A 16420-nucleotide genomic window follows, 5' to 3' on the forward strand; every position below is an offset into this window, starting at 1 on the left:
AGCATGATTACAGAGTGTTTTTCCACTGTTTCACTGAATTGGGTGTTTGCACGTGAGGATGTTTCATCTATAAACAAATGACTACTAGTAGGATAGGAGAACTGAGGAATGATATACAGGAAAAAGAAATGAAATCAAATATTACAACTCACAAGCTTGCAATGTTGAGGCTGGAATCTTTCCCCTCCCTAATCTAAAAAACCAAAGACTGGATGAGAGATATTTTGGGCCAAGCTGCCTGCCCAATCCAAATCTCGAACAAAAATCCTTTCCTCGCATAGGCCGAAAGGTGGCCGGAGCAGCACTCCGTTATCTTCTTCGCTTCCCTTCCCCCCTTTCTGCTCGCTCTCCGCCCTCTCCGCCGCCGCCGCCATGGTGGCGCTCGCCTCCCTCTCGTCTCTCTGCCCCTGCGGCCTGGCTCACCGCCGCGCCGCCTCCGCTTCCGCCTCCGTCTCCATCTCGTGCTGCGCGGTCGCGACCCCATCCTCCGGGAAAGGTACCCATGGCTGCCCCCTCCTCCCCTTCTTATCTCTGCTGCTTGTTGCGAATGGAGTTGCGGGATTGACAATGGACTCGTTCCGTAACTTTGTCCCATACTCGAGAATCACCGTGTCGAGTTTATTATGCTGGTTCCGATCCCAAATCGACCCTTCAATGTGCGACTCGGAAGCTTGCTGGAAGCGGGGTCGCCGGTCCCTGAACTTCTAATACTAGTAACTATTCATTTCCCGTAAGAAAAATTGTATGAAATGAGATGGGTCGATTCATCTACACGTAGCTGCTCCTTAAACCCACTTGTTATTTTAATTTGTAAACCATCCCTGCTCCATTTCTCCAACAAGATGTTTTGGCTTGTCATATGATGTAGGGATTCAGCTGTTTACCATCATGTCTCTGTAATATGCAAATGAAGAATAGTTCTGCTGATAGATATTTATGAGCTGAGGGCATTCTCTCCTTGCGTGTGTGCAGGGCCTCAGGAATCTAGAACACCGCGGAAAAGGTTGAGAAGAACCGAGGGTGCCACTAAGAGCTTGGAAGATTCGGTCAAGCGAAAAATGGAGCAGTTCTATGAAGGGGTGGATGGTCCGCCCCTCCGAGTACTCCCGATTGGCGGTCTTGGCGAAATCGGCATGAATTGTATGCTTGTGGGGAACTATGATAGATATATCTTGATTGATGCAGGGGTTATGTTCCCAGAGTACGTATTCCAAACTGTATCTTGCTCCTGCTTTCACAGCAGTTGAGATTCCATTATTTTTTGTCTTTCTAATCTGCGCATATGTTATTCTGAACTCCACATTTCTTTACAAGAATCATAAATATAAATTCAATATGTACCCATTTCTCTTGTAAATATCACCCTAAGGGATAGTGACTTAGAAAATACTCCTAGCGTTTTCGTTATATTCTGTGCTTAGAGTCTTAGACCCTTAGACTTGAACATAGTTTCTTTATAATAGAAAGTCATATGTATGAGTGAAGGCCTAAGTAAATCACTACATCTTTTGTAGTCTATTGCATGCCACATAATGACTTAGCATTTTCTGTACATTCTATATGTATTCTGTACTAATTTTGCTTCCCACACTTGCTGATTTCACTGAATTAGATTCTATTTAAAATTATATCAGTTATGATGAGTTTGGTGTGCAAAAGATTATCCCAGACACCACATTCATCAAGAAATGGAGCCACAAAATTGAAGCCGTGATCATAACACATGGCCATGAAGATCACATCGGTGCGTTGCCTTGGGTAAATAATTCTCCTGTTACTCGAATACACCATTCCAATTCATCATGAAATCAATATGCTTGCTTGGGTATGATCTGCTACACACTTAATTTATGATGTCGCATGCAAGCCAACAATCCTCTCTATCATTATTTGTGTCACAGACTCTCAGATCATTCTACAGTCTAAATACTGTAAAGGAGAATTTGTTGTCTTGCCGAAAAGTTATATATGTTTTCTGCAGGCTGTTTATTTTGGTACCTAGCATTTTCCTTTTGTTGACTCTTAGTGTGATTTACTTAAACACTGGTCGGGTATTCTTTTTTTGGTTTGACAATATTATAATAAATAATCAATGGTATATATTGGTCATTTGGTCAAGAACTCGAGATCTTTATAATGCTGATAGTAATCCAGAATTAGGACTACTAGAAAGTTCTCTCTTCATTTGTAAATCAATGCCACTTCGGGCCAGGTTTGTCCTATTAAACAGACTCGAAGTATGGACGAGTAAAGTAAACTGGTTCTTGTGATCTAATTAGCTCGACATCTTTATTTTGTATTTCTAGAATTCCTATCTCACTATTGACTTAATGCGAGGGGTTTTGGTAGCTGGATATTATGCATCTGATCTTTCTCATCGATCAAGTTGAAATTCTGCACATATTTGGAACTACCACATGCTCATACTTTCTATCATCTTTACTGTTAATAGGTCATCCCAGCACTGGATTCAAGCACACCGATTTTTGCATCATCTTTCACCATGGAGGTAACACTCAAATTGTTTTGATAATTCATAGCTTTGCTGCTTGGCACTGTTGGCTGTAGCATAAGTACAGTAAAATTGTATCAGATCTTCTTGAATTTTGAAATGCATTTGTTCATACTTGAGCAGCTAATAAAGAAGCGTTTGAAGGAGTTTGGGATATTCCTTTCATCCAGGCTCAAGGTTCTAAGAATTAAAAAGAGATTTCAGGCTGGACCTTTTGAGGTTGAACCCATTCGTGTAACTCATTCAATTCCTGACTGCTGTGGCTTAGTGCTTCGCTGTGCTGATGGCATAATTTTCCATACTGGTGACTGGAAAGTAAGTTCCACCAATCATTGTATTACTAGATTTTATGTAATTTTACCTATTTTGCATAACTTTATTTTTTCTGGTAGATTGATGAATCACCAGTGGATGGAAAATTTTTTGATCGAGAAGCACTAGAGGAGCTCTCCAAAGAAGGTGTTACTCTTGTAAGTTGGTCCAATATCTGGGCTAGTTTTGTTTCTTTAGTTAAGGTCATTGACTTAGCTTGCACCCATGCTGTCGGGCTTCAGATACATTGGTGCAGCTTGCGCATATTAAAAAAAGGGAACATATGTGCTAATATCAATAAACCAAAGAAGTGTTCACCTAGGTCTCACATACCGATATGAGCAGATCTTTGTTGATTTGTTTCTGACTGTGTTTCTTTCATTGTTCCTGGTTTTTTTCTCTTCAATCCAAGATGATGAGTGACTCAACAAATGTATTGTCCCCTGGAAGATCAATCAGCGAATCTGTTGTTGCTGGTTCATTGTTGCAACATATTTCAGAAGCAAAAGGAAGAGTAATCACGACACAATTCGCTTCAAACATACATCGAATTGGGAGCATTAAAGCTGCTGCAGATTTAACAGGCCGAAAGATGGTAATTTTTTGAAATCTTATTTCAACAGATAACCTCTGGTTACCTTGTTCAGTTGGGATGATGTTTTACCTAATTTTTAGTTTTGATGAACTGTAATAGGTGTTTGTTGGAATGTCACTCAGGACATACCTAGAAGCTGCATTCAAGGATGGAAAGGCGCCGCTAGATCCATCAACCTTGGTATGCAGCAATTTATTAGATTAGTTACATATTGTTTGTGCTGATTGCTATTGTGAATGTTATTACTGATGCAATGTTTTGAATGATATTTTTCCTTTTGGGGACCTCTTTAACTTATATCCTGGCATTGAGATATGCTGACATCCTTTGTAAGAACAATTTGTTTACTCCCCCATTTATTAGCTTCAGCAAGTGTCGTGGCAGGTCTGGCAGCTTGTAGAGTAGGCTTCTCGAAGAGTTTGTAGAGTAGCTTGATTCATACATTTGGTTCCGCAGATCTTTTTGCCCATCACATTCGAATGGTTGAGTGCTAGTTGCATCAGGTCTGGCAGCTTAGAATAACTTGACGCTTATTGTGTTTTGTCCAGGTGTACAGCTTCCTATTTGTCTTAAGTCTTAACCTTTGTTAGTGTTCCTTCTTTGTTAATTGCCGTTAGAACCTTATTTGTCCTGGGAAAAATCTATGTACACCAAAATTTTCTTTTCATAATCCTGCTAACTAGCAAGTGCCATCTGTCTTGGACAAAGTGTACACAAAAGAACCTATGGGTTCCTGCTGAGAGGACTTCAGTTAACTTACCAATAAACATATGACGATTCAATTATAATCTGTCGGTGTATGCAAATGCTTAGTTGTCTTATTGATTAAGAATCACTTACTTGATGGTTGAGTTGTTTCCAAGTATTACTTGGTTTGCCTTTATTCAGTAAATATCTATATATATGCCACATGATGTTTCTGTTGGTACAATCTTTTGATACAACATGTTTCCATTTCTTTGAATTTGGTTTCCTAATTGCATAGTAGAAATTTCCTTCAGGTCAAGGCAGAGGACATGGACGCGTATGCCCCTAAAGATCTTCTGGTTGTCACTACAGGATCACAAGTAAGACTCAGGCTAATAGACCTAGTCACCTAGAGTTTTGATTGCTTATTGACCACCTTATAACTCATGCATCTCTGTGTCGAACTTTACCAGGGAGAGCCACGTGCTGCTCTAAATCTTGCATCGTACGGGGGAAGTCATGCTCTTAAATTATCCAAAGAGGACGTCCTCCTTTATTCGGCTAAGGTATTGCTATTTATCCTTCATTTTATTCTCTTTGATATTTGTTCTCAGAACCCGAGGTTAGTTCCCTGGGATGGTGTTACATATGTAAGCTACCTATGCCTGTTAATATCGGTTATGTATTGACATCAATGTTTGCTCTTATTCTTAAGTATTTGTATGGGAAAGACTTGCTTATACTGTGAAGAAAAATGTTTCTTTTAGTATCTGAAGGTTCATGCGAATCATTAACCTTTTGCTATTAGTCAAGATACATCTGGGATTGCACCAAATTTGTAAGTGTAAAGACATTGGAAAGCGGTGTGCCCTCCATGCATTGTTTATTCTAGTCTATAAACCTGAATGGTACTGAATGTGGTACTGAAAATGCATTTGGAAATAGTTCCAGATGTAATCATTCAATACTTCGTTTCTAAATTTCAATCATTCCAAAATGCTATGGCTGCCATACAGAAAAAGTCTTTTTATTTTGAGAGTAAGCATTGCAAACTAAAAATGCATTTGCAAATAGTTCCATATGTAATTGTTCGATACTTCGTTTCTAAATTTTAATCATTCCAAAATGGGTTGCCTTACAAAAGAAAGTGTTCTTTTAAGAGTAAGCATTGCAAACTAGCATCTTCATATACTCTTATTTTCAGGTTATTCCTGGAAATGAGACGAGGGTGATGAAGATGATGAATCGCCTCACTGATCTTGGCCCCAAAATTATAATGGGTAAAGATTCTGGCCTCCATACCTCTGGACATGCCTACCGTGATGAGTTGGTAAGTTTCCTTCTCTGCTGGTTTCTTCTCTTTGATGTCATCCAGTGTCCCAGCAACACAGTAGTTCCTTCTTATTGCAATAACATATTAGCAATAGTGTGCCCTGTCTCCTTGTTTAATGGTGGTGATTTTACCTGATATGCTTTTGATTAATTATTTGCAGGAGGAAGTTCTTCGGATTGTTAAACCACAGCATTTCTTGCCTGTTCATGGAGAGCTCCTGTTCCTCAAAGAACATGAATTACTTGGAAGATCAACTGGTATAAAGCACACTACCGTAAGTAATTCCTTTTACATAGTGTCTTCGTGCTTCAGATTTGTATGATAAGGGAGAGAATATGTTGAGGGTTCTCATTTAGCATGGGCTACTGTATTTCAGCAAACAGTAAGGAATGTAGGGCCTTTTCAGCTAAGTATTGAATCATTTACACACAAAGGAACCTATTTGATTCCTAGAATTGTAAATATTCTCATTTTCTGTTCATATTCCAATGTATTATTAGCATTGCCATCATACAGCAAAGCTAATATATATTACCAACGATAGGGTTCTTACTTCTTAGGTTGCTGCTATAATTGCAGGTAATTAAAAACGGAGAGATGCTTGGTGTGTCGCATCTAAGAAACAGAAGAGTTCTGTCCAATGGGTTTGTTTCACTAGGAAAGGAGGATTTTCAGGTGAACCATTTATTTTTCTACCTTTACTTTTCTTGTCTTTAGCAGCTATGAGGTCTTTTCCTTAACCCCATCCCTTATGAGGTTTAACATGACACATTTGTTACAGCTCATGTATAGTGATGGTGATAAGGCTTTTGGTACATCCACTGATCTCTGCATTGATGAGAGATTAAGAATTGCATCTGATGGCATTATTTTTGTTAGGTAATTTCGTGTACAGTTAATTGTGGAACATTTTTTTATGTTTATCAGCAAAATTTTTCCTTATGTGAAATCATGCTGTTTATGCGAACTCTGTAACTGTCAAAATGGTAAAACCATATCTGGTGTTTGTTGTTAGGTGCACCTAAACCATAACTTCTTGTTCCTTTGCAGTATGGAGATCTTCCGACCTCAGAAGGAACATGCTTCAGCGCAGTCAGGTTTGAAAGGGAAATTTAAAATCACAACAAGATGTCTATGGCTTGATAATGGAAGATTATTAGATGCACTCTACAAAGCAGCGCATGCTGCATTGTCAAGTTGTCCTGTGAATTGTCCACTTAGTCACATGGAGAGGATGGTATCTGAAATCTTGAGGAAAATGGTAAGGAAATATAGTGGGAAGAGGCCTGATGTCATTGCGGTTGCTACAGAGAACACCATCGCAGGTTTCTCAGAACATCTTCAAGCTAAATCATCTGGAAACTTTGGACCTTCCTCAGCTACTAGCCATCTGAGCAGGAGTCCAGCGAGGAGTCTTGAAGGCAGTTATAAAACACATCCAGATAACCCAGATGTTGAGTCTGAAGGTAATCTAACCCTGCCTTACGAATTAATGTTATGCTGTAGTATACTAGTATCTTTGAATAAGCAGTTGCATATCATGTCCTTCAAACTTTAGACACTGGTATGCAAGGAATGTAAATTCGTAGTGGTACACTCAAACAGGCATCTGGTGTCCTATTTTATATTGGTCTGTTAGTTATTCATTAATTCATGTAGGCACACATTGTATCTATGCATTTTATTGTTCTTTTTTTGAGGGAAATGCATTTTATTGTTCTGGTATAAGATGTGTTGACCCTGTCACTATTTTATCACACAGAGACCCTTCCTGAGGCTGTGAGCACAACACCTGATGATGCGACCACAAGCTCCAATGGTGGTGAAGCATTCTTCTCTTCAGATTTGCATCAGCCTAAAACACTGGATCACTTTTGGGAGTCATTCAAATCCCCTACTGCTGTAAAAATTGCAAGAATCGTCAACGGAGGGAACAAACAAAGTATCGGCAAGATCGGCATAATGGGTAAGGACTCCACCCAGTCAGCTCCTGCTCCAGTTAAATCTTCAAAAAAGAACAAGTGGAAACCTGAGGAAGTTAAGAGGTTAATACAAATGCGGGGCGAAATGAATGAGAAATTTCAGAGTGTGAAAGGAAGAATGGTTCTGTGGGAGGAGATTTCTGTTAGCTTGATGAACGAGGGAATAAGTCGTACACCGGCACAGTGCAAATCTCTATGGACATCATTGGTTCAGAAATATGAGGTACATCAATCTTAGGAAGTTTAGGAATAAATTTGTTCCTTTCTTTTATCGCTTGTTGTGGTATAAGCTTGGCATTGTTTTTTAAAGGCTTGTTTAGCTAGTTTATATATGCACCGGAGATTGACCAAGATTGACCTACACATGAGCTACCCTGTTACAAACTCTAGGCTTATACTGAATACCAGCAGAAGCAAAATTAGATGCCAGGAGAATTACTAGGCTATGCTGCTCTTGCTACTTAGAAGGTCAATATCTAACAGTAGGGCGTACATTGTTTTCCTCTGTTTTGCAGGAGAGCAAGAAGGATGAGGAGAGCATGAAGACATGGCCATATTTCTCGGCCATGGATAGGATTCTATCGTGTGAAGGGGAAATGGCAACCAAATGAATATATAATGTTGTAGCTTAGCGATAGAAATTTGGGAGATCGGTATTGTAGTCGTTGCCGTGAATCAAGTAGAATGTCTACGACACCTGGTGATCTACAGGGACTTCCTTACTCGAATATGATAGGGAGAGGAAGGACTGCATCATCATATTAGAGAGGTAGCTAGTTGATGGCATGAGAATGAGATGCCTGGTGGAGGTTTGGACTTGGCTGCTGGTGGGCTACCAGTTCACCGTGAGCTGGGTTTAATGAGTGTGGTTGCTGATGTACGACGAGAAGTAGATGTAGCAACTGAAATTGATAGATTTTGCTGGGACATTCAGAACTGCATTCGAAATACAGTTACTCGCACAAATCACACTGGCGCTTAACTGTCTCGCACCTGCGCTCTGATCTAGGCCGCCACGGTCTTGATCCAAGTAACCATGTGAAATGGCATGGATAAGCACTAACTATCCTGCCTATATAGCCATGAAAAAGCAGCTCATGGATCAAAACATTTGGACTAACTATCATTTACCCCCATAAGTTAACTTACATGGCACACCACCCCCTTTTTTAACTCCTTGACACTTTCATGTACTTCACATTCTACTACAACGAACGGTCAGAGGCTGTCAGCAGGCTCGCTGGATCCCCACTCCTTTTGGCCATCACAGAAAAAAAAAACTTCCGCATCTACAGCTTCACCGGCAGGCCGTAGTTGTGGAAGCACCGGATGACCCCGTCGTGGCCGCCGGTGACCACCACCGTGTTCCAGGCGGCGGGCACCTTGGGCCGGCGCTCGTCCACGCCGCTGCAGTTCACGTACTTGAGGGACGGCAGCAGCTTCTCCTCCGGCCACGTCGCGGCGCCCCCGATGCCGTCCGCCAAGAACCACGCCCCGAACGAGCAGCAATCCCGGTCGCGGCACAGCGTGGGGCCCTTCTCCGACGACTGGACATTGTCGCCGCCGGCACAGCCTTCCTGGTGCAGCAGCCCCGGCCATGTCGCCACGGACGCGACGCCCTCGGAGAAGAAGTGCTCGCAGGACCGAACTGTCCTCACCCCTTTGGTGCTTTTGCCCCTTGGCTTGTCGAAATTCCAAATGTAGACGTTGGAGTCGGCGCCCGCCGACACGAGGTACCGGCCGTCGGATGTCAGGGACGGCGGCGCCAGGACCTTGGAGCCTCGCCGTCCTGCAACGCCAACACGGGGAGCAAGCAGTGTTCAAGACTAAGCTGTGCTGCCTGAATATGGGTTGTGGAATGAGAATCTGGCGGGAAACCTTAACCTTCAAACTTCCGGCTGATGTCAGCGCCTTCAGAGACTCGGATTTTGGGACCAGCCGATGCAATCACGATCCCAGCAGGGTCGCCTCCTGAAAACTGCAAAGCGGAACCGATTGAGCAATGTTAAGGAACACAATGCTTATGACTTCTGAGGAGGCAAACACACGATTGGATCAGAGCAGCAAACCTGCAGACTGGTGATCTGGCTACTAGCAGATTTCTTCTTTGTCACCTTCAGTTCTTTCTCCACTTCCATGTTTTCACCTAAATCCAAAGTGCCTGGTTAGGAGCAATAAACAGCGTGCCCTTATTCAAATCCAAAGCGCTTCGTAATAGCACGGTAACCATTTCGATGAACCGAGTAGTACGGACATCAGCGATGGATGTTACAGTACCTGACTGATCATAGAAGCGGCATCTCCCTGCAACGGTGCCAACAATAAGACCCTGACAAGGGTAGGAATGCCTGAGTTATAGCACACAACTAGAGAACATGTAAAAGATTTCAGAAACTTTTCGTTCATACTAACTAACCTTTGCATCTGGCTGGTAACTCACAGCAGTTATGATGTTCCTTGTATCAGCCCAGTCAACTACTCGCTTCTCAGAAACATCCCAAACACGGACTTTGCCGTCAATTGAGCCACTGACAAAGTACCTTTCGTCAACCGGATTGAATTGAACGCATGTTACTGTTGACAAATTCATCATAAAAAGGAAAAATATCAGTTCCAATCATGAACATTTTAGACTGGAAAATATGGGGAAGAAGTAAGTTTTCATTTTCATCAGACTAAATCTAGTGCAGAAGACGCAAAGTGAGAAGCTTTTTGACTACATAAAATAGAATCTACTATAGGATTTCAAAGCATGTATGATTTCTTTTCTTATGTAGCCCATACCATAATCTCTATGTTTGAATACTGCTAGACAGCCATCACAGCCAACTTTCCACATGCGTACTGTCTTGTCTTTAGATGAAGTCAAGAGAAACTGCAGGAAACATTAAATGATCAGTTTTCATAGAAAATAAGATACAAAGACGAGAGCTCAGTTATATGATTTAAATATGAAAGTTGTTAACTAGACTTCACATGCATATTTTTTTTTTCTCCTTGACTCTCACATGATGTGTTATCATTTATCAGTCAATACAGGACAAATGGAAAACTTACATCTGATTTTGACCAAGTCATATCCAAGATATCACTTGTGTGACCATGAAACTCATGCAGTGGTGTCTCTGCAATGTTGAAAACTTTCTTCGGTATTATGGCAAGGGTACGTCTCCAGCCTTTTCCCACCTTCATTTTCAGGCCCTTGTTTCTGTCCATGGATTTGACGGGCGCCTCTCTGCCATACAAATCTGGAGAGGATTCAACTTCTTGTATCATCCAAATGCGCACAATGCAGTCTTCACCAACACTCGCTAAATACCACCCGGACGGGCTGAAGTTCATGACCCTGATTGAACCCCCGTGGGCTTGGATTTGTTGGCACATGTAGACAGCAGAGAAGTCCATCCACTTCTTGTTCTGCTGATAAACTTTTGTTCTAGAAAATGTGCTTGTCTTCAGGCGATTCATAGGTGTGTCATACATACAAATTCTATCTTCTGCCTTCTTTCTTGTAAATCTTCCACAAAAGCTCTTGGGATCTTTTTGCTTGTCAGTGGCGGTGATATTTGCCCCTCTTACATGGCTTCGACCACCACCCTTCAGCAAGAACTCATTAACAAGCTGAGAGAAACTGAGAAAACCTTCGGACTGGTTTATGTTCATGATTTTATCTGTTCCAACCTCCTCAAGTATGTCGGTCAGTCCATCGCACTCTCTTTCATGAACTACAACTCTGTTCCCAGTACCCAGATCCATTGTGCAATGAACACTATCTGCTGGTGGTGCACAATGAGAAAAAGACGACTGATATGAAGAACAGATGCTACTAATTCTCTCCTCCAGGTCAAGAAACGCACGATCAGCCAAGGTATCGCCCTGCCACTGTGAAAAGGAGATTCCGGTAGGAATAGGTTGAACTAAGCCCATCCCAGTCAGGAATCTGTGCCGCCTTTCATTGACGCTCATCGGTTCACTCGTCCACAGCTCATACTCAGGTCTCCATGATGCTGATAATTGGTCACTTATGCTGCATCTAGCTGTAGAATATGTTGAGCTTCTAATATCATCAGACAAGTCGAAGAATATGTCATCCCGTCCATCAAAGTCAAGGCTGGACATGTTCCTCGAGCTGCTATTTAGCAAGCAAAACTATCAACATGTAGGATGATCCCTCAGCAGGAGCTCAGCATGTTTCAGTTCATCCTCACATAGTCACAGCATAACTAAGGACAGCAGAACTGCAAAACAAACATTAGATGCAGCGCGTCAGATTCATATCATGTTGCTCCAAAAGAAATACAGTACTGACTTATCAAGGTCATCAACGAGGACAACTGATTGTTAGCACTTTACAATATCACAGAACGAAGAACTAACTATTCAGGAATCAAGAAAAAGAAATAAGAACACAATATTCACCAATAGAGGCAAACGAACACGATTATGCATCAGTTAAGCAGACACAAAACATCACAAACCGGATGCAAGAGAAGGGAGACAAAGTACATAGTACTGAAACTTACCGCATATATGCACATTTTACACACTATTTCACACTTGAACCAAACTGCAAGTGTCGCAAAATACTCCAAAAGCAGTAAAACAAAGCCACAAAGGGATCCTTGTGGAACAAGGTAGGCTGCCGTTTCCTGCAAGAAGTCTCTCTTCTTTTTTTTCTCTCTCTCTCTCTCTCAAATATGCGGGAGATAGAAAACACTTTTACTATCACCACAAGGGGATGCAAAAACGCAGAGGGCAGCTGCTCTCACGCCAGCACTGTCAAGACACCTAGTGTTAAACAACACAAAAATGCTTCATGCCCCGCCCAACACCAAATGGGTGGATATACTCGTAGTCCTACAGCACACGTCATGGCATCGCAGACGAGTGCAGCACACATGGAGCACCGAATAACCGGATATACTCGTACTACTAAGAAGCAAACCTTTCTCTCTCTCTCCCTCTCTCTCTTTTTTTTTCTGAATGGGAACGAACAAAAAACCATTGTCGTCAGGAACCGACAAAGCAAGCAAACCACTAATCCATCACCCTTTTGACCTCGGATGCATCTGATTCCACACCGCTAATCAAATCCAAATCCATCAAGAAGATTATGCTATGCAATCAACCACCTAAAGAACAAACTTCCCGTTTACTGAAAACAAGGAATGCTTTTTTTCGAGTTAATTCCCTATATGTCATCGAGAAATATAACTCATCCCCTATATGCCATCGAAAATTGGCATATCCCTTTTATGCCATCGTTTATAATTTGTCATCCCTTGTATGCCATTACCGTCAAATTCCCATGTTAACGCCGTCAAACTTGTGCTACCTGAACATTTTACCCCTCCTCCCAAATAGAAGTAGCGCTCAGGCCACGCACATAGCCGTGCTTTGACGCGCTTGGCGCGGACGCCGCCGTCGCACGCCAGGGCCGTCGCGCACCTCAGCCACACGGCGCAGTAGGAGAGCGCGCGGCTCGAGGCCGAGGCGTGCGAGGCCAGGCTGCGCGCGCTCGCCACGTCCGCCTCCGTCTCGGCGCCGCGTGCGCCGCCCGGCCCCTCCGCCGCGTCGCCTGGGCTCGAGTCGCCCATGTCCACGCTAACTTTCTCTGAGAGCGCGGCGCTCGTCTCGGTGCTGGAGGCGCACGGTGCGGCGGTGGTGGGGAGCGCAGGCGAGGGCCGCGCTGGCAGGCGGGCAGCACGGGCGCGGAGGGCCGCGGCGGGGAAGGGTGGCCGCACTCCCCTAGGCGCACTCGCTGAGGGCCGCGACGGGCTCCGGCAGCAGCGGCGGAGCGTCTGCGTTGGCGGAGGCGGATGGGAGGGGAAGCCGGTGCGCGGTGGCGGCGTGGGAGAGGAGGCGGCGGCGAGGGAGGAGGCCATTGCGGTGGGGGATAGGGGGAGGGAGGTGCTCGCGGAACGGCGGCGACTGGAATCGGAGCGCGCGGGAGGGCCGCTGCGGCCGGTGGGGAGCGCCGGCGAGGGCTGCGCCGGCAGGCGGCTAGCGGGGCGCGGAGGGCCGTGGCGGGGAAGGGTGGCCGCGCGCCCTTTGCCGTGCTCGCAGAGGGCTGCGGTGGGGCAAGCTGGAGCGCAGTGGAGGCCTTGTCGAAGAGGAGCGCGCGGTTGCGGAGCTGGAGGAGGAGGAGCAGGCGCGGGAGCGGCGACGGGGAGGCGGCAGGGGAGAGGAAGGCATCCCAGGTGGCCGGGGACGTGAGGTGCGGCGCGAGCGTGCCGTGCGCGGCGTCGTTGCTCAGCCACGCGCGCCACGTGCCGCACGCCTCGAACCGCCACGCGAGCTCGTAGCCCCGCCCGTCCTCGCCCCGCAGCTGCGCCGCGGCCGCCGAGCCGCGGTTTGGTCGCCTACTCGGGCCGGTTCCGCATGCCGGGATCTCAGTCGTCGGCGTCACTCCCCTGCGGTGGGTTCGGGGCCGGACTCTAGTGCTTGGAGCTTGGACGCCGGGGAGTTGGAGAAGACAGGCGCAGGTCGTGTGGTCATCTGCTTTTTTTTTTATAGAAAGTGTGGTCACCTGCCTTGCTTCAGATTGGAATCAGCGTGTGAGGTTTCGGACAGGGCTATTATTGTCTTTTGACCTACCCTTTAACATCTCCATTACTAGGTTTTGACGGCAGTGGCATGTAGGGAATGAGAAATTATAAATGATGGCATAGAAGGGATATGTCAATTTTTGATGGCATATAGGGGATGAGTTATATTTCTCGATGGCATATAGGGAATTAACTCTTTTTCTGTTTATGAAAATGACATTCTTTTTCTGTCCTCATCGTGCCTTCGAGAACCGCGCACCAGGAGGCAGTAGAGCAGTGGCAGGCAGCAGCACGATCCTCCAAGGTTGTGTTTAGATCCGTAAAATAGTGGTAAAAGGGCTCATATCGGAAACTGTGGCATACTGTAGCACTTTTCGTTTGTTTGTGGTAATTGTTGTCCTACCATGACCTAACTAGCCTCAAAAGATTCGTCTTGTCGTGTACATCAAAACTATACAATTAGTTTTTTATTTATCTACATTTAATGCTCCATACATGAGATAAAAGATTTGATGTGATAGGTGAATAGTGAAATTTGGAGAGAGAAATTTTGGAAGTGAACACAGCCCAAGAAGCCCAGCCAGAAAAGCAGAACACCGACCCACACGCGCGCGCAGCTGTAGCTACGCGCGAATCCCAAGGATAGGCGGCGGCGCAGCAACAGAGGCAGACAAGGCAGAGAAGACAAGGGACAGGGAGAGCGGAGCTGCGGGTGTGTTTAGATCCGTAAAATAGGGGTAAAAAGGGTTGCATCGGACACTGTGGTTTACTGTAGTACTTTTTCGTTTGTTTGTGGTAATTGTTGTCCTACCATGACCTAACTAGACTCAAAAAATTCGTCTCGTCGTGTACATCAAAACTATGCAATTAGTTTTTTTATTTATCTACATTTAATACTTCATGCATGAAGTAAAAGATATAATGTGATAGATGAATAGTGAAGTTTGGAGAGAGAAATTTTAGAAGTGAACGCAGCCCGCCTTTCCTTTCCTTTCCTGCAGAGCCGGACAGCAAAGGCGACAGCAGCGGCCAGCAGCCAGCTGCAGGGTGGGCGTGTGGGCGCTCTACTGTGCCGTGCCGGCGTGCCGTCTGTACCGAGCTGCCGTTCGCCGCCGCCGCAGCCGCCGCGCGCGCGCGGAGCAGGTGGTGGGCCGGCCGCGGGCGGGGGCATTAAAGGCAGCGCCCAGCGTTAATGCGCGAGTTAAAGGAACAATCTTTTCCGCCGGTACGGTACCGTGCATTACTGCTGCTGCTGAAGAGAGAAGGGAAAACGGCGAACCCTCGCCAACAGCAAAGGAAAGGAGAGGAAAATTTCTCGCGGTCCCCGCAGCGAACGGCTCTCGGCTGTCAAGGTCAGCGGAGACGGGCCGAAGAACATGGGCGATTTTTCTCTCAGCCTGAGTTCTCATGTTTTCTTCTCAAGTGCGAGGAACAGGAGCTCTCTGGCCGCATGACTCTGTTTTGAGTTCTGACCGAAACGAGCAGGCCGGAACAGGCAGGCATTTCTCAAGCACTGAGAGGGTGAAATTTTTCAGTTACATACTAGCGGTGAACCGGGCGCTGAGGTAACTGATGGATGATCCGCATCAGAGTCATCAGAGTAGAAAAGATGACAGATTTATGGAAAACAAAAAAAATCCACAATCAGATGCACGTTTTTGATGATGATTCGCACAAACAGCTAGACTCTACGGGAACAGCTCCGCATTCGCGAAACCCCAACCGTTCGTTCCTGCGATCCCCATCCAGAACCGGATCAAGACGAGACTCCGCCCAGCCCGGCACTGTTCCATTGAAATCGGAACAGCAGGGTCTTGGGAGAGTTGAGGCACGCACCCACCCACCGAAAGAGGAACTAGCACATCCCCGCCGCCGCACGAACCATAGCAGAAACCGAACCGCAGCGAAATCAAGGAGCGATCACTTACCCACAGCCCGGTGTCGCGGGTCGCGGCGCGCGGATCCTTGGCCTCCCTCCGGGTTGCGTCCCGGCCGCCGCGCCGCCAAGAAAACCCGCGGCCGGAGGAGAATTCCGCCGCTTCGTCCTCGCGAGCTGGGTCCTCCGGGTTCTTGGCGGACACGCACCACGCGGCCCCTGTGACAGACAGCCTCCAGGAGAAACCAAACCCCTGCTCACTGCAACTGCAACTGCAACTGCAACTGCAACGCCCTCGGATTAAAATCCCAGATGGCGTCGTCTCGCGCCTGCCCTTCCCACCAAACCCTGTTTCTGTTTGGCTGTTTATATCTGTGCGCCGCCGGGTCGCGGGGTCTCCTCTCCTTTTCTTCATGGGTTCTCTCTTCTCTGTTGTCCCGGGGTGACTGGCAGGTGGGGCCAGGGCTGTATTTTGACACGTGGACTGCAAGCCATCTTTCCTGTTGCAATCCCGGGATGATATGTAGCCGTCTCTATACACGTGTGCGTAATTTTGATGGTGTTGATTGCCTCAC

General features: G+C 45.5%; 2 protein-coding genes across 4 annotated transcripts; one reads left to right on the top strand and one right to left on the bottom strand.

The window, feature by feature from the left end:
- The first annotated feature begins 270 nt into the window (after nt 1-270).
- On the top strand, nt 271-8387 carry LOC120655995 (ribonuclease J-like). Of its 2 annotated transcripts, XM_039933984.1 has the most exons (17): nt 271-496; nt 973-1201; nt 1635-1758; nt 2453-2509; nt 2636-2827; nt 2905-2982; nt 3237-3419; nt 3519-3599; nt 4421-4486; nt 4580-4672; nt 5311-5436; nt 5600-5713; nt 6019-6114; nt 6221-6318; nt 6490-6905; nt 7202-7644; nt 7937-8387. In XM_039933984.1, exons 1-17 carry the CDS (start codon nt 373-375, stop codon nt 8030-8032), a joined length of 2616 nt encoding a protein of 871 aa, XP_039789918.1. In that variant the 5' UTR covers nt 271-372; the 3' UTR covers nt 8033-8387. The 2 variants fall into 2 exon arrangements, with proteins under 2 accessions (XP_039789918.1, XP_039789919.1); XM_039933985.1 differs by lacking the exon at nt 271-496 and having other exon boundaries at nt 1056-1201; nt 1635-1744.
- A 144-nt stretch (nt 8388-8531) lies between these two features.
- Nucleotides 8532-16201, bottom strand: LOC120655996. Of its 2 annotated transcripts, none has more exons than XM_039933986.1 (8): nt 15898-16201; nt 10479-11659; nt 10206-10296; nt 9838-9995; nt 9699-9750; nt 9491-9567; nt 9306-9399; nt 8532-9210 (listed from the first exon to the last, which is right to left on the bottom strand). In XM_039933986.1, the coding sequence occupies exons 2-8, from the start codon at nt 11538-11540 to the stop codon at nt 8711-8713; spliced, it is 2034 nt and encodes a 677-aa protein (XP_039789920.1). In that variant the 5' UTR covers nt 11541-11659; nt 15898-16201; the 3' UTR covers nt 8532-8710. The 2 variants fall into 2 exon arrangements, with proteins under 2 accessions (XP_039789920.1, XP_039789921.1); XM_039933987.1 differs by lacking the exon at nt 15898-16201 and adding an exon at nt 11945-12227.
- Nucleotides 16202-16420: the final 219 nt, after the last annotated feature.

The sequence above is a fragment of the Panicum virgatum genome, chromosome 1N, assembly GCF_016808335.1.
Source record: "Panicum virgatum strain AP13 chromosome 1N, P.virgatum_v5, whole genome shotgun sequence".
Classification (NCBI taxonomy): Eukaryota; Viridiplantae; Streptophyta; class Magnoliopsida; order Poales; family Poaceae; genus Panicum; species Panicum virgatum.